We start from the raw sequence: 22,473 nt of genomic DNA, 5'->3' as shown, positions 1-22,473 counted from the left end.
ACTGGTAGATATAGTAACTTCGTTTGGAGTACATGCGAAATTAGCTGCTTGGCCTACTTTTGTGTCATATATTGAACCAGTAATGTACCAGCGCAAGAGACACTATAAAACAGGTATCAGAATGTGAAGCCCTTCCTATTATTTTGTTCTTTTTGATAAAAATATTTTATTTACGTTGGAAGCTGTTCAACCAGATGTAAAATGACAGCATCAAAAAGAGAGAGAGGGAGAGGTTACAACTGTGGTTTTTGTTTCTTGATTGTAAGCAATTTGTCTGCTCTTTCACAGCACTTTTTTTATGAAACAATAAACATAACAATAATATTTAAGGAGATGGAATATAGAAACTTTGGATTAAATTTTGAAAGATGATAGAAGCAAGAATAGGATATTGAGTCAAATAAAAAAAACTTAATTATACAATACTATTTTGTACTTTATGAATATTTTCACTTTTTGCACTGGACTAATATTTTTTTTCCTTTTTTTTCCTAAAGGCACTACTCAACTATCCATTCTTTTCAATTCTTATATTATTATAAACATTAAACAATAAATTTATTATTTAGATAAAATACTAGTTGAAAGTGACAGTATATAATTGAGCTTTTTTTAATAAAAAAATTAATAAAATACAAAAAAATGGTTGAAAATAATTTAATAAAATAAAATATTTCAGTGAATCTCTTATGAAGATTTATTTGACATTTTTTTTACTCTTTAGTCAGTGCCTCTTAATAACCCTATTGAATATTATCTAAAAATAATAAATTTATTAACAATATTATAAAGATTAGTGAAAAACATAGTTAAGAAATATCTTTGAAAATTAAAAATTATAGAGAGATAAAATATAATAAGTAGAACATATAAAGTTTACCTGAATCATGGGTCTCTTTGATTTGGATCCCTTATGTTTCAAAATTTTAGTTTTGTTGCCTCACCTGGCCGTTTTGCTCTTTCTAAAATTTTGATTTTAGAACCTCATTTTTCAATTTTTTTAATTTTAATCGATCAACGATATTTCGGCTTTAAAATTTAAATGCATCATTTAAAGTAATAAATTTTATATAATTCTCACAGGTGTAAATTCATTAAAATAAATAAGTAATTTAAATTTTAAAATTAAAATATTATTAACTAATCCAAATTAAATAAATTAAAAGCTTGGATAATAAAAAAAATCAAAATTTTAATAAGATCTGATGGCCAAATGAAAATAGTTCATAGTTCAGCCAATATAATAATATAAGTTTCTTTGAAAATAAATGGTTCAATGCAGCAAATAAAAATATCACTCAAGTATGTTACGGTAGTATATAATTAAGCCCAAAAAAACAACCCTTTCGGAGATTCAGGTTTAAGATTTTAGCTCATAAGCAACAAGATTCTACTGACAAACAAACACTCAGAAACTGATCTGTGATTATCAATTCACAGTTAATAAGACCAGAAAATTCAAAACAACCTTTTTACAGGATCCGAGGGTCTACTTACGGTTCATGGAATTTGTTATGAACCTAGATTTGATAGCAATTTTGCACTCATGGCAATACACTTTAAAGGTAAAAAAAAAAAAGAAAAAAAAAAAAGAAGGTATAAACCAACCAAAACAAATAAATAAATGAATATAAAAAATTTAGATTTAATGTACAGGTCAAAAGCTGTGAAGCGGTTGCAGTAGAAGTTGACCTAGTTTAAAGTTTAAACTCACTATGTAGTCATGCCATTGAATTAAAACACCATTGAGCTGATAACAAATATAATACTTCAACTACTATTAGCAACCTTACTACAGCAACAGCTGAAACATACCATTCTGAAAAAACAAAAATCAATGAGAGATACTGATGTAGGTCACCAAGAATCGATTTGTTATGTAAGGGGAAATGAAAGACATTTCACAAATCTAACATAGAACGAGCACGGACTGATATCGTGGAAGGTGTAACTGGAAAAACAAATGCAAAGATGCGCTTTAAAACACTGTTGATATTGTGGTCAAGCATCCTGGAGCAGACATTTGCAAACAAGAATGAAACACTATACCAAGTAGAGGGGCCATAAAGGGGGGGAAAAAACAAAAAACCCTATTAGTACCTCATCAAATATTACAATTGCACTCCCTTGAATTAATCCTTGTGGAATATAACATAACTAATTAATCATGTAAAGAATCAGTCATTTACGAACAAATGTAACATCATATTATAGAACCCGCCTTGCCTCAGAATATTGTTATTTTTGCAACACCAATATTGTTTGAAATCCAACGTTTATCAATTGAAATGTCGGACATTAAGGATGACAACGAGGAACAGAAACCAAACATTCAGTCATCAAAATTGAATTATGAGCAATGATTCCTGTTCGCACAGCTGTTAAAGATGCTAGACGTATAAAATTCCAAGAATCAAGTACGAAATTGTGAAATCCTCAGCAAGGCACGTCTAATTCCAACTTATGTACAGATGCATTAAAGATCAGGGTGTGCTTTGGTTCAATATTACAGTGCTCCTAATTTTACTCGCCGAATTTCGACGTGCGTTAACAAGATTCAAAACAAGAGATGTGATAAACCAAAATTTGTCGCACTAACAAACATGCTACTGTTAACTAGGGTTTTCATCCAGAGAATGATTTAAATCCACAGGAACATATGTCATAATTGGGCTAATTCTTTCCATAGAAGAAATACAAGACAGAAATCATTCATCAGTACTCCCAAGTACAATAGTTCCAAGTAGACCGCTAATGAGAATAACAATGGTTCAAAATATGAAGAGTAGTTATCGTAAGATAAAGATTCAGCTGAAAAGATTCAAAGAATTATTACTGGGTCATTTTATTACCAATGAACTGCAGATCCACAGATGATTTTCCTTCAGCCGCTTCTCTTCGTATCAATAGATCGTCCTACAAGCATATGGCAGATATAAAGAGATACTGAACTCGACAGAGAGTGTTATATTCACCAACGACGGCATTTAAATCAGTACTGCCGGGCTGCTAAAGTCCTGCCCAGTAGTTACTTGTTAAAACTAACGATTGAATCCCAATAAAGACATATTAGGACCTTCATTCTTGACCACACTAACCTTATAAGATCATCATAAGCTTAAAACCAAATTCTAAATAGGCACACAGTTATTACATTCAGTAGAAGGTTCCCACTGTACTTTCAATAGATAAAAGAATGACACGAGTATAGCTAAAGGGATGCGGCATTAGTTTTACCGGACAAAGTTTTGAATTTCTTGTCAAGTTAACATTACACTAAAAGTATGACCAGCCGACTCGAGCACAGACGCAACAGTTGCATAAACACCATTGTGATTAAAATTGTTCGAAAGCAAATTCCAAGTTCATGCATTTCGAAAATTGGAAACTCATAGAAGGAAGCAGACGTTTGACAAGGCTAGACTTCTTAAAATGGAAGAGGCTCTTGCCAAGTTGCTTTAAATTCCAAACCCGAAGACCGCACGTATCTTGTGGAAGATGTGTTCCCTCCAGCCTCTCTCTGTGTTCTCCACCACCGTCGCGTTTCCGTACCTGCGCAAGAACCAGTACTTAGTAAATCTGGACATTACCGACAAGAGTTTTAAACTTCTACTGCAAAAATATAAACAATCTTACTTGTCTTCCTCCGGAACATCAGTTTGCAAAAGCTTTACGATTGCAACTCCAGGCTCCAGTTCATCGAAAGTCAACCTCACCTGCGCGAGTAGAACGAACGGCAAGTCACTAACAACGAGGGTAAGAACTATTTCTCACAAACACCATTAACAATGTATAACAAGATTAATGAAACAGTATCCACCCACCGTCGAGTAGATGCCGTCGGGCCAGCTACTGAACCTCCACTTCTGCACGATCAGCTTCCCCTCCTGCAATTCCTCGTGCACTCCGGTGATCGATCCATCGAAGAGACTAAATTGTCCACCTACCTCCTTGCTGATCCGAGCATTGCTCTGCGTGAAACCCTTCCACCGGTTCTCATCCATTAGGATCTCGTACACATCCTTGGTTCTGCAGTAGAACCGCTCCGTTAGGGTTATCGTCTTAAACCCTTCCTTCGGCTTCGGCTTCTCCTTCTTCTGCGGCGCCGCCGATGCCGCCGCAGGGGCAGCTGCGGCGGGTTTTCCAGCAGCCGGAGCCGCCGATGCGTCGCTCTTGGCCGCAGAAGCGGTGGGCTTCTTCGCTTCTAACTCGTCCCGCGCGGGCCCGCCCTTGGCCATGGCATCCACATACGACCGGAGCTTCTCGAGAACGAGGGGCTTCCCCTTTGCAACGAAGGCGTCCTTGATCCGGCGCCCGATGGGGCCGTCGTCGTCGCGGACGGTGATCCTAACCTCGGGATCCTCGCCGGCGTTCTCGTCGGCGAGGTAGGGGACCTCAAGGGTTCCGGAGACCTTGAGGAGCGGGGATCCGGCGGGGGAGTCGCGCGCCTCGCCCTCCCAGGAGAGGGAGAGGGAGAGCTCGTAGCCGGGGATGACCTTGCCCTTGCGGACGTTGACGTAGGCCTCGCCGTCGAGCTTCTCGAGGGCTTTGGTGCGGATGGAGAGGCCCCCCTCGCCGTCGAGGACGACGAGCCCGGAGAGGAGGGAGGAGAGGAGGGAGCGCGACCACTCGAGGCAATCGCGCTCCGCCCAGTGCCAGTTGTGGACGTTGGCGCCGTCGGGGCGCTCCTCCACGATCCAACGCTTGTCGCCCTCGCCGTACTTCGCCATGGACGCTCGCTAGGGTTCCTCGGAGGAGGAGAACGAGGAAGACGACGCTCGCTAGGGTTTCGGAGGGGGAGGGACCAGTGATTCGACCGATCGAAGATCGAAGGCGCGAGAATGCACGAGAGAGGTGCGGGATGGGGAGGAGAGGGGAAGTATAAAATGTTGGGCTTCGAGAGACACCAAGTGCTTCTGGATCCTTCGCTTCGGAATGATCTGGAAGAGGGCCGTTTCGACTGCACGTGCTATGCACGTGCAAGTAAATGGACCAAAATTAACCAGGAATAAATAATAATTATGAATCATTTTGAATCCACAATTTAAAAATTAAAAAATATAATTTTATTATCTAATTTCTTAATTTATTTGATTTAAATTAATTAAATAATATATTGATTTTAAAATTTAAAGTAATTATTTTAATAACTTTATAGTTGCGAAAATTATAAAATTATATAAAGTGTCCTAACTAAATATTTTAAAAAATAAATAATGTATTTAAATTTAAAAGTTAAAGTATCGTTAACTGAATCAAATAAGAAAAAATTAAAAAGTTTAACAGTAAAATCAAAATTTTGAGTAGTTGAGTAGCCAACTCAAAATAGACTATGGTTCATAAAAGTTCTATATATTTTTAATAAGAAAATTCTAAATAATGTAATGGATGCGTAATCAACAGATTTTTAATGTTCAACATCCTAAAAAGTAGGCATATCTTGGGGCCCGAGATAGAGGTCAGGAATGTCTAGAAGCTTCTGGTTGGACACCACCGCCAAGGGAGAATAGGAAGGATCTAATCAGGGTCGCAATCTATTGGTGAATGATTTTACGGGAAAGAAATGACATAATTTTTAGGAATCAATTATTTGACCCTTTTTTGACTATTAGATGAATCTAAAACATGAGCACGAAATGGACTGAGTTTTGCAACTTTTAGAGACTTAGTTTTGAGTGTGGAGTGAAATTAGCAATTTTTTTACGATTTTTCTTACGATTTTTTTTACTTTTATTTGTCTTTTTTGTGTTGGTTGCCTTCAATATTTTTTGAGGCCGTGTTGGCTCAATCTCTGAAGCCAAATTTATTTGCTAAATAAATAAAACAAGTAGTGTACTATTTTTTTTTTTCTTTTTTTTTAAGTAATGTGATGCTTCTAACCATTTTGTAGAAGTTATCGGCTATACCTAGTCCAATTGACGAAAGATTTAATAGTTAGTATCTAAGTACTACCGATGCCTTAAGTTCGAAGCCTAATTTTGTATATTTATAGTTAAATTTATTTTTTTAAAAATAAATGAAAGGAATAATATATTATTTTCTTTGAAAAAAAAGTAGAGAAGGTTTACCCACTTATAAATTTGAATGGTTGAATATATTTGTTAAATAATTGTATTTTATTTATAAGTATCTACAATTTGCGAGATTTAAAAATATAATTTAAATGCATTAGACACTTTGATTTGGTCCCCCTCGATCGAAAGCTCCTCGGTAAATTGACAACGATAACAACGATTTATTTTGAAAACTATTTACTTACAGTTATTATTCAGGCTTTTGCATTTATGCATCGTGTCACTCGTTGATTACTTTAATTGTTTAATAACTTTTATAGTTTAAATAAGCTTTCATACAGTTCACTCCCTAATCACCAGTGAGTTCAATTTATACATTTTTTCTCTTTCTTTTTTTTCTGTTTTATTTTTATTTTTGGGAATGACATTATTGACAGAGCTAGTTTAATTTCTAATATACAGATTTGAGGAATCTAATTTTAACATTAATATAAATGAATTTATAAAATTTAATCACTATAAATTTATAAACATGAGCTGAATTTAATCAATTAAGTAAATTTTATGTGCATTTATAAAGATTGATGTCTTAATTCAACTATTTTATAAGTAGCTTCTCTTCTCTCTCAGTAAATTTTTTTTTTTTTTTTCTTAAGAGAGAAGTAGCATGCTTCTTGTTTCGTTTATTTTTTTTAGAAATAAACTTAGTTGAAAATGTGAATCAACTAAAATTCGAATCTGGATCCTTTTATACCAATCATCAAATTTTCTGCCACTTACCGACCGTCCCTAAAACAAGTGGCAAAGGGCTTGGTGATTGGTACCCGAGATCCAAGTTCGAATTCTAGTTGATTCATATTTACAGCTAAGTTTATTTCTAAGTGAAATAAACGAAGCGGGTAGCGTGTTATCTATCTCTCAGAAAAAAAAAATTTTTGCCATTTGCGTTAGGAACGGTCAGCTATAAATATATTAAACCATAAAATAATTAAATATATATATTTTTTAAAATTATAAAATGGTAAAATAAAAATGCTCTAAATCTCAGTGAGATAAATTGAAGTTCATCTTAAAATTTTCATAATTCAAACGGCGCCTTCAAAAAACACGATCTTCACCGTCCATTTTTCCCACCACCATCTTTTTCCCCAAGAGTCAAAGGCTGAAAAAGTCAAACAAAACCTCCCCCGGCGAGAGAGCGAAACCCCACCACACCCTGGAAAACGTGCGTCGGCGGCCGCGGCGCGGCGTTGTTCCGATGATCGCCGCCAAAACATCTCCGGCGTTCAAGCGAACCTCCTCAAAGAAGCTCACCAGAGACAACTCCGCGGCGACTCGTAATCGAGCGCGCATCGCCGCCGCGCCCGCGCCCGCGCCCGCGCCCGCGCCCGCGCCTCCGCCGCCGCCGCCCATTATGCCCCGAAGCTTCTTCGAAGTCGACTCCCTCGACCTCGCCCCCCGCCTCCTCGGCAAGCTCCTCCGCCGCGACGGCGTCGTTCTCCGCATCACCGAGGTCGTAAAACCCTAACTCGTCCGATCTTAGTACCTTGGAAAACAGTTCGTAATTTCATCTCACATTTGATTTTGCTTGTTTCTTGGCGCATAGGTAGAGGCCTACAGACCGAACGATTCTGCTTGCCACGGGAGATTTGGTGTTACTTCGCGGACGGCTCCGGTTGTAAGTTCTTATCCGACATGAAGAGTTAGGTGTTTGATTTCCGTTCTACACATCTGACCACACTCCTAGTTTCCAATTGCAATAGAAAATTTTCATACCGAATCGAATATCAATGAATAACTTATTTCGACGGCCAAACAGGACGGACTGTACTTTAGTCCTTTGTCATGTTAGAATTGTTTTTGGTGTATAGTTGAGTTATGTTGAATTATTTGGTGCGTTTCCGGCACAGTTTGGGCCCGGAGGGCATGCGTATGTGTATCTCTGTTACGGGCTTCACATGATGCTGAACATTGTAGCCGATAGGGAGGGGGTTGGCGCGGCAGTGTTGATCCGGTCTTGTTCTCCTGTTAGCGGTATTGCGATTTCCATTGCTTTCGATCTTTTGCAGTTTCTTAAATGATGCTGAATTTTCTAAACCTTTTATGTCCGTTGTGCTTACATTTGGCTAGCTTCTCTGTAGTTGGATTTTGTTGATTATGTTAGAGCACGAGTTGCTACATCTTAAATTTATGCTGAATGGAAACTTTACAACCTTTAGTTTTGCGGACCCTGTTTTGACTTTCATGGAGCTATGTTTTCCATTTCATTCTCAGAGATGCCTTGAAAATTTGGCTTGCTTTTCACCCTTGGGTGGTAACTTTGATTGGATTCGTCCCAACTATAAGTTCTTATTCATGTATTTATATTCCTTTTTTTCTCCTCTATTAGAAAATCAATTCACTAATTCTATGTTTCACTATTTGAAACAAGAACTTTGATGATATATATCTGGTCTCAGCTCATGTACATGTGGAGTAAATGTTATCTATCTTTGATTGCAGTAGTCCTCTATACAGGATGGAGTTTATGAGATTGAAAAAAATATTCATCATTTATTCTCCCATCTTGTTCTCCTTGATTAGTACAGTTGCTTTTTCTTCTTGTCTTTTCGTATTTCTTTGGTAGAACTCGCGAATTAATATAGATGTGTCCTGAAGACATAAATCAATTTGTGAATTTCCTTTTAAGTTGGGTTGAATAATCCTCTCATTTGAAAGAATAAGGCAGGTAAACTATGGACTCATGTTTCTTTTCTTGCTTTTATTGTAACACTTTTAAGGTTAGCTTTTTGCAGTACAAGTTTCCTATTTATATGAAAAGTTTGCAGAACAACAATGCTGCAGTGTTAACATTATAAGATCCTTTCACTAACTTACCGTTGTTTTGTTAAATATGTGCTGTAATGAATAATCTTATAGTTCTGCAAATATGAGTAGGGTCTTTTTTTGATTTGACATGAGATGGATCTCATTCATTTGCTAGTTTCGTTGTAGGTGCCTTACATCTCTGTACATTATTTCCTGCTTAGTATTCTGTCGTTATATCACAGTGTGGATGGTAACCAAAATCAAAAGCCTCCAATGTTAGCTGTGTAAAAATGCTTCCATTGGAGATGTTCCATTATTTACTGCGTAAAAGTGACTCCTTTATATTTGTGGGACATTGTGCATTTCAATAATTTCTATGAGAACACTTTTTACCATAAACCACCATGTTATGTATTAGAAAACTTACTTCTATATTGCGACTGAGTGTTGTTCTCAGACCTTGAGGCACTTGATGCCATTTTACTGATTGTCGTCACAAGTTCATCTTTTGCTTTGCTGTAAAATCCATGAGAAACAGAGTTCATTTAAGTGGATCTCCTAATAGGATTAATATTCGGGCACAAAAAATATGCCTTACTAAATATCTATAATCTATTACCGCAACTCTTTCCGTACTGCAGGTCTAGAAACCATTCAGGAACGTCGAGGTCAGAAAACTGAGAAGCCTGTTCTACTGACAGGTCCAGGGAAGGTTTGTCAGTTCTCCCCTTGCATGTTTTCTTCTTCTTCTTCTTCTTCTTCTTCTTTGGGGTGAAAAACATGCACTTCCATAAACTCAAAATGTAATACAAACAGAGAAGATGTCGAAAGCTGACATGTAATACCAAGACTCAAAAAATACAAGAGTAAATGCACCTTCTGATTGAACTGCTAATGGATGCACTTTGATGTAAAAGATAAACCACTCTCGACATTAAGTTACACAAATGTTGAACTCATGTTACTTTAGGGTAAACAGAAGTTCTAGCCACTTCTAGTTGTGCGACTTTGGGATGATTTATGTTCGAGTACACTGGGAATGTCCTATTCTCCTTGGTGTACATTGGCTTTCAACTCTAAAAAGCAGTGACATAATGACATATATCGCTAACCTAACTACCTTGCAAATCTCTCCTATTGCCAGGTTGGGCAAGCGCTGGGCATTTCTACGGCTTGGTCACACCACCCTCTTTATACACCAGGTACTAGTAGCTTGCTTTCCAAGATCCTAATATTCATTAGTTCTAATAATTTATTTCATTAGGTTACTAACATTCGTTAGTTCTAATAATTTATTTCATTAGGTGGCTTAGAATTATTAGACGGTCCCGAACCGGAGAGCATTCTAATCGGCCCTCGCGTAGGCATCGACTATGCCATGCCGGAGCACGTCAATGCGCCGTGGAGGTTCGCTGTCGCAGGGAGTCCATGGATTAGTGCCCCTAAAAGCACTCTTAGGCCACCATGAGTGCTTTGTTTTGCACTCCATTGCTGCATTTGCTACAAATTTACAATCCATTCTATGTTGTTTGGTGGTGGTTTATGTTGTACATATGCATTTTGTCCAATACAATTCAACTATTTTGTTGGCCTGTGTACCAAACTTCTAACTTGTGTTTAATTTTTTGGATAAAGTCACTTTGACCTGACTTTGTTGTTAAGGACTTTTCTTTGAAGCAAAACTCTCAAGTTTGCATCCACTAGCAACTAAGCACTCTACAAACTCGGGGAGAAGCGTAAAGTATCCCAATGTTTCAGTTAAGGTCCAATGGGGATGTCAATAGATACAGATACCTAAAATTTTATCTAAATCCGAATCCGAACAGAGTAGATTTATCCGATGCGAAATGGATATAGTTTCGAATATGGATATTAAAAATAAAAATCCGACGAATTTGAATTCGGATATAAATTTTAATTGTACCCGAACCCGACCTGAATCCAAAAATATTTTACATTATATATAATATATATAGAAATGTTTGATTTATATTTGAATTTGTATTTTAAAAATTTAAATTTAATGTAATATATTTTGGAATGTTGTAAAGAGAAATAATTGTTTCCGGTTGGGATTTTCAGGTTTGGGTTCTTGTTCGGATTTCAAATTTTTTGTTGAGTTTGAATTTGGATATAGATTTTTAAAATTCGTCCAATTTTGAATTTTGTATTTTAAAATTTTAAATTTAATGTAATATATTTTGAAATGTTGTAAAGAGAAATAATTGTTTCCGGTTGGGATTTTCGGGTTTGGGTTCTTGTTCGGGTTTCAAATTTTTTGTCGAGTTTGAATTTGGATATAGATTTTTAAAATTCGTCCAATTTGGGTTCGATTTTTGTAGTCCTAGTTCGGATTTTTGAAAATTCACTCAGAATACGACGGTTGAGACCATAGTTTCGGTGGCTCTGCTGCAGATAGCTGGGGAAGAACAACATAATAATGGAAATAAATTGAAAGAAACAGAACAAAAACACTTTTAAATAAAAAAAATTGAATCGTCGCCTGAGAGATTCGAACTCTCGCGGGGAAACCCCATGTACTTAGCAGGCACACGCCTTAACCACTCGGCCAAAGCGACAGTTTTATGTTAAAGCAGTTCTATATAAAATAAATTATAAACGATCACGTCATAAAATTTTTATCTATTTTGAATCCACTGCTTGAGCTTTTAAATTTTTTATTTTACTAGCCAACCTTTCAATTATTTGGTTTGAATTAGTTAATAGCACTTTAACTTAACTTACGCTAATTTTTTTATTTTAATAAATTTATAGTTGCAAGAATTATATGAAGTATACTGGCTAACTTGTAAAGATAAACAATGCATTCAAATTTTGAAATCAAAAGTGCTGTTGAGTGATGTAAATTAAATAAATTGAAAGACTAGATAGCAAAATTAAAATTTGAAAAATTAAATAGTTGGTTCAAAAATGGCCAATAGTTAATGTAGGTTTTATACATTTTTACCTATATTAAATCACAAGCCGCTTAACAAGGTACTGCAGAAATATTTAGAAGAAAAAAGAATATTTCATGTAAATAATAATTTTTAGAGAGTAAGGGAGTGTTTAATTCCATGTAAAACTGTAGAAAAAAATTTTCGGTGAAAAAAAATTTTTACGTCGTTTAGTGTTTGGTTTGTAGGAAAAAAAAATAGTTTTTCATGATAGTTATTTCGTTGAAGGAAAAAAAAATAGATGAAAAAATAATTAATATATTTTTATTATATATATTATTAATATATAATAATTAATATACTATATATATATATTATTATTATTATAATTTTATATAAAGATTAAATATATTTAAAATTATCATAAACATATTACATAATATATAGGAGTTATATATTTAGGAATAAATAATTACAAATTTATAAATAAAATATTATATAATAATAAATGAATATATATTTTAGAAATAAAGTATATATAATATATATATATTATATATATATAATAATATATATACTAGATAGAAGAGAGCAGAGAGAATAGAGAGAGAGAAGAGGAAGCGCCGCGCTATGGCTGATATACATCTGGTAATTACGGAGGCCCTGTGCTACCAAGTTGTTTTCAATGAGCGGCTTTCAAGTTGACGGATACGCCTCCGTTAGACATATCTACACTATTAAAAGTATTTGAAACACAATTCATCAATTTTCAACCATCAATTTGGCTTAGTGAGCAAATGCTCAAATTGATAATTTTTAATGTAGATTTGTGATACGTTTTGTGAATTTAATGTTATAAACAATCCAAATTTGATGAATTTTTATAAATTTTTTTTTTTCAACTATTTAGAGTAAGAACATATATCTGATCTTAAATTCCAGTCTTTTTATTATTATTTTTATGAAATTTTTATTTTTAGCCGTTCATTTTTAGTGAATAGAATTTTCTAATAAAAAATTTAACACTGATTCTATCTTTTACACTTAAACTAGCAATATTTCCATACCCGGCCGTTAAATTTGTCAATTTTTTGACCATTTTGATTGTAAATTATATAATGTCAGAAAGTTAATTATAAAATTTTGATTTCTAGACGTTAAACTACTCTACGATAATATTAATCGGTGTATCCGCGATCGGGAAGCTCTATCTCGAAAACAACTTAATGAGTAACGAGGGTGTGCGTACTCATAATAAAAAAGAGAGTATAGTTAGTGGAGCTCTCTCTCTCTCTCTCTCTCTCTCTCTCTCATATAAGTGATATCTATATATATTAATCTTATATAATATATATATATATTCCGGCCTTGGATATACGATAGCATTAAGCACTTGTGGCACGGTTGAGTTTTCGCGCCGTTAGAATTTAACCATTTGACTATATTTATGCCGTTAAGGATTATACCATTCAAGAACAATCACTCAATCCTAGATGGCCCACATCATCCTAGACACGGTGTAATATATACTAATAATAAATATACTATATATATATATAAATATATTATATATAGATAATATAATATACACAATGATAGTATATGAATAGCTGGATATGCTATCCTATAGTACCAAGTTGTTGATGCTGATAGTTTTCGATGATAGATCTTTTGTAGTTGTTTCAATCGACGATCGGTCTCCGTTAAAAAAGAATTGATCCTATGCATATTATGAAGTATCTTAAAAATAAATTTGTATTTTCGATATATATCATGATCGAAAGGGTTCAAACTCAACAGTCCTGAAAACATAAAATCTCACAAAAATATGATATAACATTAAAATTTTTCGATCAAAACGATATTGTTTTGCTATAGATATAAAAGAATATCGACTCCAAATTCCCTATAGATTTGGATATTCTAAACTGTAAGCTTGCAAAACGATATATATCAACACCTTGGGTCCATTAACAATGATTGATTTTGATCACTTTATCGCTAGGTAAATGATATCTAAAAATTAAAAAATTTAATTTTCTTAGATACTTCAATACATTAGATCACATCTAACGAGGCCGATTGTTGATTCGGAAGGCTCCATAAAAAAAAAGTCTTAGTAGCACGAGGCCTGTCGATACGTTCCTAATTACACACAAGACCTACTTATATATATATATATATATATATATATATATATATATATAGCCAATTTGCATAAAAAATCTATTAATTTTGAGTTTTTGTAAAAGTAGGCTGTATTTTTGGATTTTAGACCGAATTTTTAGAAAACTGATCAAAATACCCTTATTATCTTTTCTCTCTCCTCTTTCTTTTCTCTTGTTCTTTTTTTTTTTATTTCCTTCCAAAGAGGACGGCGGAGGCGGAGGCGGAGGCGGCCTGCATTGCCTCTATCCTCTGCTTCCGCCTCTATCCGTGCTTCCTCGCCCTCGCCCTCGCCCACACACCCTTGCTCCGCCTTTCTTGCTTCTGACCCTACCGAGGCCGCGCCTCGACCTTTTTTTATTTTATTTTCTCTCTGACCTTCCTCCACCGCCTCTCCGGCTCTTTACAACAGTAAAAAGGACAGCGTCACGTTCTCTTCCTCTCATTTTTTTTCTCTTGTTCTCTTTATTTTTTTTTTTCTCTTCAACCCCTTCTACCGTCTCCGCGACCCTCCACGACGATAACGAGAACAGTGCCGCATCCTCTTCCTTCGCGTTCATCGGTGCAGGCACCGACGCCGGTGCCGGCACCAACACCAGTGCCGGCACTAATACCGATGCCAAAGAAGGAGGATTCGGAGTGAGTGCAAGTGAGAGCGAAGCCGAGAAAAAAATATACAAAAATTAAAAATAAAAAGAATAAAGAATAAAACGTAAAGAAAAATAATTTTTTCTACAAAAAAAATAAAGAATTAGAGAGAAAAGAAGAAGATGATGAATTTGTACTATTTCAGAAAAATATTGCACTATTTCAGAGAAACGTTGCACTATTTTTAAAAAAATTTACACTCTTTGAGAGAAAAATATATATTTTGAGATGAAAGTTGCACTCTTTGAATGAAAATTACACTCTTTAAATGAAAATTATACTATTTAGCAAAAAATTACATTGTTTCTTCTCCTCCTCATCCTCCTCTTTTTGGCCAAATACTGTAATTTTTGGCCAAATAGTACAGTTTTCGTTCAAATGGTGCAATTTTAGTTCAAATAGTGTAATTTTCATCAAAAAAATATATTTTTTCTCTTAAAGAGCGTAATTTTTTTCAAAAATAGTGCAATGTTTTAATGAAATAATGCAATATTTTTTTGAAATAGTACAAATTCATCATCCTCTTCTTTTCTCTCTAATTTTTTATTTTTCTTGTAGAAAATTTTATTTTTTTATATTTTATTTTTATTTTTTCTGTACATTTTTTTTTTCAGCTTTGCTCTCACTTGCATTCGCTCCAAGTCCCCTTTCTTGGGCATCGGTGTCGTGCCTATACGGGGGAAGGCGAAAGAAGACGATGCGGCGCTATCCTCGTTATCATCGTGAAGGATCGCGGAGACGGTAGAGGGGGGTCGAAGAGAAAAAAAAAGAACGAGAGAAAAAAGAAAAGGAAGAGGACGTAACGCTATCCTCTTTACTATTGTAAAAAACCGGGAAGGTGGTGGAGGAAGGTTGGAGAGAAAAAAAAAGGAGGGTCGAAGCGCAGCCTCAACGGAGTCGGAGGCGAGGAAGGGGGAGGGAGGATGTGCAGGCGACGGCGACGGCGACGGTGAAGGCGAGGGCGCGCGGGACAGAGTTGGAGGCAGAGGATAGAGGTGAAGCAGGCTGCCTTCGCCTCCCCTTCCATCGCCCTCTTCGGAGAGAAAGGAAAAAAGGAACAAGAGAAAAAAAAAAAGAGGAGAGAGGAAAATAAATAAGAGTATTTTAGTTAGTTTTCTAAAAATTCGGTCTGAATCTATAAAATCCAAAAAAATGGAATACTTTTATAAAAGCTCAAAACTAATAAATTTTTTATATAAATTGNATATATAAATATAAAATAAGAGGGAGGTATACTGTGGACCTCCCTCTTATGTCGTCCACGGGGCTGAAGTGGCCTCGTGGACCCCATGAAAACACACCATGAGCCGTGATTTTTTGGCTCCGCAACTCCACGTTTTCGTATTCCGCCATTCTCACGTGGAAACCGAATGGTGAAATTTTCTCTCAAATATATAAAACTATTTTTCTCGGAAAAATATTTTGCGTCGAAACAAACAAGTCGCAAATCAATTTTCCATCGAAAATTTTTTTTCCACCCATTTTTACATCAAACCAAATACATCCTAAGGCTCTGTTTGGATGGATAGTTAAAAAACTCCATGAAATTTTTATTCTATGGTTTTGGTCTAAATGAAATATGGAATCTTGTAACTATAAAAAAATTCCACAGCTTCATTTTTAAGCTGTTTGGATACATATCATGCAATTCCACAGTATTTATAACAATTAAATTTCTAAAATTTTAAAATTCAAAATTCAAAATCCAAAATTCAAAATTTAAAATTTAAAAATATAATTTTAAAAATTAAAATTCAAAATTCAAAATATAAAATTAAATTTAAAATTAAAATTTTAAATTTTAAATTTAATAATTTATAAATTTACATATTTATAAATTTAAAGTTTAACATTTAAGTTTAAATTTAAATTTTGAAAATTTAAAATAAAAAATTTAAAATTTAAAATTAAATTAAAATTTGAAATTTGAAATTTTTGAAATTTGAAGTTTGAGTTCGAAGTTCGAAGTTCGAAGTTCGAAGTTCGAATTTCGAATCTCGAATTTCGAAAGAAATTGGAAATTTGAAATTTGAAATTTGAACTTTTTGAAATTCGAAAGTTGAAATTTGGAATTTAGAATTTGAAATTTGAAAATTGAACTGTTTGGAATTTGAAATTTAAAATTTAAAATCAAAATTAAAATTGAATTTAAAAATTTTAAAATTTGAAATTTAAAATTTTATGTTAAAATTTAAAATTTAGGAATTGATACATCTTTGGGAGCCCAAAATGGGGGATTTTTTTTTCTTTGATTAAAGTGGATTGTAAGTTTACTTCATTTTTTGGAGTATAGTATAACTATACTCTAAAAATTACGTAATTTTTTTTTTTTCTTCCAAACGCTTTATAGGATTATTTTCCTACCGACGTAGCATAGTTTAACTTTGCTACATTTTTAGAGGTATCCAAATGCGGCCTAAATATGTATTCAATTATACGTACTTGAAAAACAACCAAAAACCATTTTTTAATATTAACGATCCATTGATTTTGTGTGTTTTTTTTTACGTAGGTTTTATTAATTAAACTAAATTTTGTTAAACTTAACAAATATTCTATAAAATTTAACTATTCCAAACACTTTGAGTTAATAAATCTGCAAATTTTCATGAACTATTAATGATTGACAGCTCATAGATCCACCGCTTGTGACAAATATCTGCTTCAAAGTATTTAACTCGATTAAAATAATTTTGGAGTGTTTATTACAAAGTGGCCTATAATTAGAGGTTTTCCAAGAATTTTTATAAGGAAAGCTACTTTTCGTTTAACTAATAATAATAATATATTTTTAGCACTTTTGATACTCGAAACTCCTTAATATCGATTTATTAAAAAAAATTTGTAACATTTCTTATATAACTAATTTAGATCTGCATTTAAAAATTTACATAGATAAAACTCAAAAAGGAGATAGTTTTGTTGAATTCGACACACAAAATAGTTACGAAAAAATCAAATTAATTTTTAGATAAAAAATTCTGTACTGCAACATGTATTGCAACATTGATTCCATATATTTATTTAAGGCTAATTTGCATAAAAAATTCACAAATTTTTAGCTTTTGTAAAACTAGGACACCTTTTTCAATTTTGCAGATTCGGTTCGAATTTTTAGTAAACTGACCAAAATACTCTTATTATTTTTTCTCTCTCCTCATTCTCTCTGTTTTTTTTTATTTCTTCTCTCGTTAATTTTTTTTTTCTCTCACGAAGGCAGCGGAGGCAGAGGCGAAGGCGGAAACGGCCTGCCTCACCTCTCACCCTCATGCCCTCCCCCCTGCCGCACCCTCTGCCTTCCTCGCCTTTCTCGTCCTCTTCTTCTCCCTCATCCTCTGCCGCATTCGACGACGACGTATCTTCGCCAGCGCCGACGCCGCGGAGGTCACTGTGGCGCCGCAACCTCGGAGTGGGCAGTCCTTAGCAGCGTCGTCGCCGGCGTCGTGACCGTTGGCAGAGAGGGGTGACAAAAAAAAATTGTAGGGGAAGAAAGAAGAAAAAATAAAGACAAAAAATTATAAAAAAAATATAAAGATGAAATTGCACGGTTAAAATAAACTTACATTATTTTAACAAATTTTGCACTATTATGAGCATAAGTTACACTACTTAATATGTAAACTGTACCCGTTAAGATGAAAATTATACTATTTAAATAAAAATTATACACTTTGGAAGATATTTACACTATTTTTTTTTCTTATTGCACTCTTTGAGATATAAGCTATATCCTTTAAAATGAAAGTTACACACTTTAAACGAAATTTGCACTCTTTGAGAGATTTTTATACTGTTTCTCTTCTTGTTGCACTCTTTGAGATGTAAACTGCATACTTTAGAGATATTTATACTGTTTCTTCTCTTGTTGCATTGCAACTTGGCATCGGCGGCGTCGGAGGCGAGGAAGGCGGGGGTACGCGGGCGAGGGCATGAGAGACGAGATGAGCCGTTTCCGCCTCCGCCTTTGCCTTTGCCTAGAAAAAAAATTAACGAGAGAAAAAAAATGGAGAGAGAAAAAATAATAAAGGTATTTTGGTCAGTTTGCTAAAAATTCGAACCGAATCTACAAAATCGAAAAAGACGGCCTAGTTTTATAAAAGCTCAAAATTTGTGGATTTTTTATATAAATTGGCCTTTATTTAATGTACAAGTTAAAGAACATATTTAGCTTGTTGTAATAATAGACTATTTTTTTTGTTTGAAAAATAATTTTTTTATTTATTTGATTTGATATAAATTTATTTTTATAAAATATAATTACAGATTCTAGAAAAAATTACTCTTTGGGTGCGTTTGGTTCGCACTATGAAAGATTACTAGGAATAAAAAGGTATTCGATAATTTTATTTCTATTCATTCTATTACTAAGAATATGACATTTCTGTGTTTGGTTCGTACGGTCATATTATTTAGTCATACTATTTAAAATTACAAAAAAAATATACAATTAATTTATTTATTTTTTTAATTAATTTTAGATAATGCTACAAAAAAATTTCAACATTTTTTTTTAAAAATGAGGGAGAACATAGATTAGGGAGGGATAGCAAAATTAAAGAAATAGAAAGATAAATATAGTCAAGGTTAGAGAGAGTGAAAGAGTTGAGATTTTAGAAAAAGAGGGAGAGAGATAGCTTAGTTTAGATAGAGAAAAATAATTGAAATTTAGAGAGAAAGATAAGTTTAGAGAGAGACATAAGGTTATAGTGTAAAGAAAAATAATATCAACTAGCCGGCGAGTAAAGAGAAAGAAAGAGATTAGACATCTTCTGATTATCCCGATCCATTAATATGAAGATACCCACCCTCTCTCAAGGGAATAAGATTAATATTTTGGGATGAATCTCATTCCCAAGTAAATTTAATATTATCAATTAAATTATTTAATACGTTTATTTCTATTAGATTATTAAAAATCTTAAAAAAATAGCATCTTAAAAAGATAGCGCGAACCAAACGCACTTATTCTCTCAAAACGAGTAGAAAATAAGAAAATAAAAAACTCACGCTTGCAAACAACGCGGTGTATCCATGAAATCCTCGCACGGTCCACGAGTGAGCATGAATCTCGTGGACCGCGTGAGTTGCCCAAAGCAAGGGGCCTACGCAACTTATTTTATTATACATATTTAATAATATTAAATATACATTATATATTCTAATATAATAATATTAAAATATTTACATAAATGTTATATATTCCCTAATTAGATATTATCTATTAATAAATTATAGTGTTGTAATATTATGTAGATTTAAATAAATATCAAATTATATATATATATATATATAAAATCAAATAATTAAATAATCAAATAATAAGAGAAAACATACAAGTATGCTTTCCATTAATTTTTCTAGAAATTAAATAAATAAGTCCGAAAGATATTTTTTTTCCTACAAGTCAAATATCAAAAACTGTAGAATTATTTTTGGCCAATTTTCATAAAAAATTCACAAGTTTTGAGCTTTTGTAAAATTGGACCGTCTTTTTAGATTCTACAAATTTAGTTTGGATTTTTAGCAAACTAACCAAAATAATATTAAACCTTTTTCTCTCCCCTTTTTTTCTTACTTTCTTTTTTTTTTCTCTTCGAAGAAGACAGTGGAGGTAGAGGCGAAAATGGCCGGCCTCGCCTCTGCCCCTTAACCCCGTGCACCCCTCGCCCTTCTCGCCTTCGACCTCATCGAGGCCGCACCATGACCCTTTTTTTTTTCTCTCCAACCCTCCTCCACCGCCTTCGCGACCCTTCGCGACGATAGCGAGGATGGTACCACGTCTTTTTCCTCCGCCTTCACCCTCCACCTCCACTGTAACACATTTTCTACCCGTCAAATAAATCCTCCGTCCATCGCTGCCGCTGGCGACGAAAAGAAAGTGCTTCTCGGGGCCGAGAAGCACGCAGGCGAAGAAGGGAGAGAAAAATAGTTACACTCCAGTAAGGACGGTGGCTGCAATAGAGCGTAAGGAAGAGGTCGTGACAAAAAAAAAATGGAGAGAAAAAAAATAAGAATAATAAAAAGTAAAAATAAAAAAATATTTTTTTCTTACAGAAAAGACTAAAAATCAAAGAAAAAGAAAAAAAAAAGATGAAATTGTACTTTTAAAATAAAGTTACACTTTTTTAAAAAAAAGTTACACTATTTTAAATAAAAATTTACACTATTTGAGATAGAAATTACACTCTTTGGGATAAGAGTTACATTTTTTAGGCAAAAGTTATAGGTTTTGGATGAAATTTTCACCATTTCTCTTTCTCTCCTTCTTCCTCCTCCTCCTTCGTCTTCGCTTTCTCGTAATTTTTATATGCGCATACTAGGCGTGCGTGCATACGTATATAAATAGGTGGTGGAGTGAAGATGGGGGTTGCGGAGGAGAAGGAAAATGGGGCGGTGGCGGAGCTTATGGTGATGGCGGGAGTAGGGGGCCCGAAGCTCGAGGACCTTCTCGGCGGCGGCGGCGACGGCTGTGGATGGCTGTGGGGGCGAGGGTATGTACAACGATGGCGGCGACAGCGGTTGCGAGCTGAAGAGGAAGGATGAGGAGGAGGAGGAGGAGGAGGAGGAAGAGGAGGAAAAAGGAGGAAGAGGACGAAAAAGTGGAGGGAAAGGAGAAGGAAGAGAAGAGAAAGAGAAATTGTGTAAATTTTACCCAAAGAGTGCAACTTTCGTCTAAAGAGTGTAACTTGAAAGTTTTGAGGAGCTCAAGGATCTATCTAGATTGTATCTAACACCTAGAGGGGGGTGAATAGGTGTAATAGCCAGAAATCACAAATCTCAATGCGATAAAAATAAATGCGAAAAATAAAAATCACATCGAGATTTACGTGGGAAAACTCCAACTTGGAGAAAAACCCACGGGACCAACACGCGAAAAAATAATTCACTAAGAGAAAAGATTACAAGCTGATTACCGACTCCACGGACTCAATCTCTCTTAACCTCCTATGAATCTTCGCGCTACCCTCCGGGTTGTCCACGCCCTCACGTTCGAATCCATGAACGCCACGTTCCGAATCCACGAAACGCCTCCACTCCGAATCCACGAAGCTCACGATCCGAATCCACGAACTGCCGTCAATCACGCCGAATCCACGACGCCGTCATGAAGAACATCATGTGTACGGTGATCCTTCGCTTAGAGTATCGATGAGAACCAGGAAAGAAAACTCCAAGCGAAGAGAAGATCAAATCGACATATTGATATCAAATTACAATCCCTCGATTTGACCTAAAAGAGGCTTTATGAAGAAAATAGATTTTTGATGAAATCCGAGCCTCTAGAGTTTCTCAAATATGTATTTTCGTGATACTTTTTGAGTTAGAGAACCCCAATAGCTTATTTATAGACTTTAGAATCAATTGGAGTCGGATTAGAAAGTTTTCACGATTTTACACTGTGTACCGGTACACGAGAAGCTGTCACCGGTTACACAATGACGGAACAAATTTGCGAAGCCAAAGTTGATGGCTGTACCGGTACGGGGCAATTGCTGTACCGGTACACAATGCAATTTTCAGACTTTGCACTGTTTCGAGTTTCGCAGAGTTCCAAAACACTTTCTAATCAGCTAAATATTTATAAAAATGATTCTAATGCCTATAACTAAGTTTGAATCACCATAACATGAATTAACACATTACCTTTACGTCGTGATTCACATCGTGAGTTATTTTCCAACTTCTTCAAAATCTTGAATTCTTCAATCTTAGACGACACGCACCGATTCTTCAAGACTCCGATTCACTTCACGAAACTTGCAAACACACAATACTTAACAATCTAATCCCAAAAAATATAATTTCTGTCTCAAAGAATGCAACTTTCATTTAAAACAGTGTAATTTTTTTTAAAAATAGAGTAACTTTATTTTAACAGTGCAATTTTATCATCTTTTTCATTCTTCTATAATTTTTGGTCTTTCCGGTAGGAAAAAAAT

General features: G+C 34.6%; 2 protein-coding genes and 1 non-coding gene across 3 annotated transcripts; 1 reads left to right on the top strand and 2 right to left on the bottom strand.

Annotated features, from left to right (window-relative positions):
- LOC109706843 (activator of 90 kDa heat shock protein ATPase homolog 1) lies at nt 3,100-4,919 on the bottom strand. Its single transcript, XM_020227854.1, has 3 exons — nt 3,825-4,919; nt 3,637-3,716; nt 3,100-3,552 (listed from the first exon to the last, which is right to left on the bottom strand). Exons 1-3 carry the CDS (start codon nt 4,728-4,730, stop codon nt 3,459-3,461), a joined length of 1,080 nt encoding a protein of 359 aa, XP_020083443.1. The 5' UTR covers nt 4,731-4,919; the 3' UTR covers nt 3,100-3,458.
- Nucleotides 7,416-10,483, top strand: LOC109724861 (DNA-3-methyladenine glycosylase; the record flags this gene model as incomplete). The annotated part of the gene is given in 6 exon segments (XM_020253806.1): nt 7,416-7,527; nt 7,621-7,692; nt 7,925-8,048; nt 9,464-9,534; nt 9,967-10,024; nt 10,127-10,483. Coding segments are annotated over 6 exon segments (601 nt in total), but the record flags the coding sequence as incomplete, so codon positions are not given.
- Nucleotides 11,320-11,401, bottom strand: TRNAS-GCU. Its single transcript has one exon. It is a non-coding gene; the product is annotated as a tRNA-Ser (tRNA).

Source organism: Ananas comosus, linkage group 2 (assembly GCF_001540865.1).
Source record: "Ananas comosus cultivar F153 linkage group 2, ASM154086v1, whole genome shotgun sequence".
Classification (NCBI taxonomy): domain Eukaryota; kingdom Viridiplantae; phylum Streptophyta; class Magnoliopsida; order Poales; family Bromeliaceae; genus Ananas; species Ananas comosus.
Note: the sequence above shows the minus strand (reverse complement) of the source record. Positions and strands in the feature narration are given on the sequence as shown.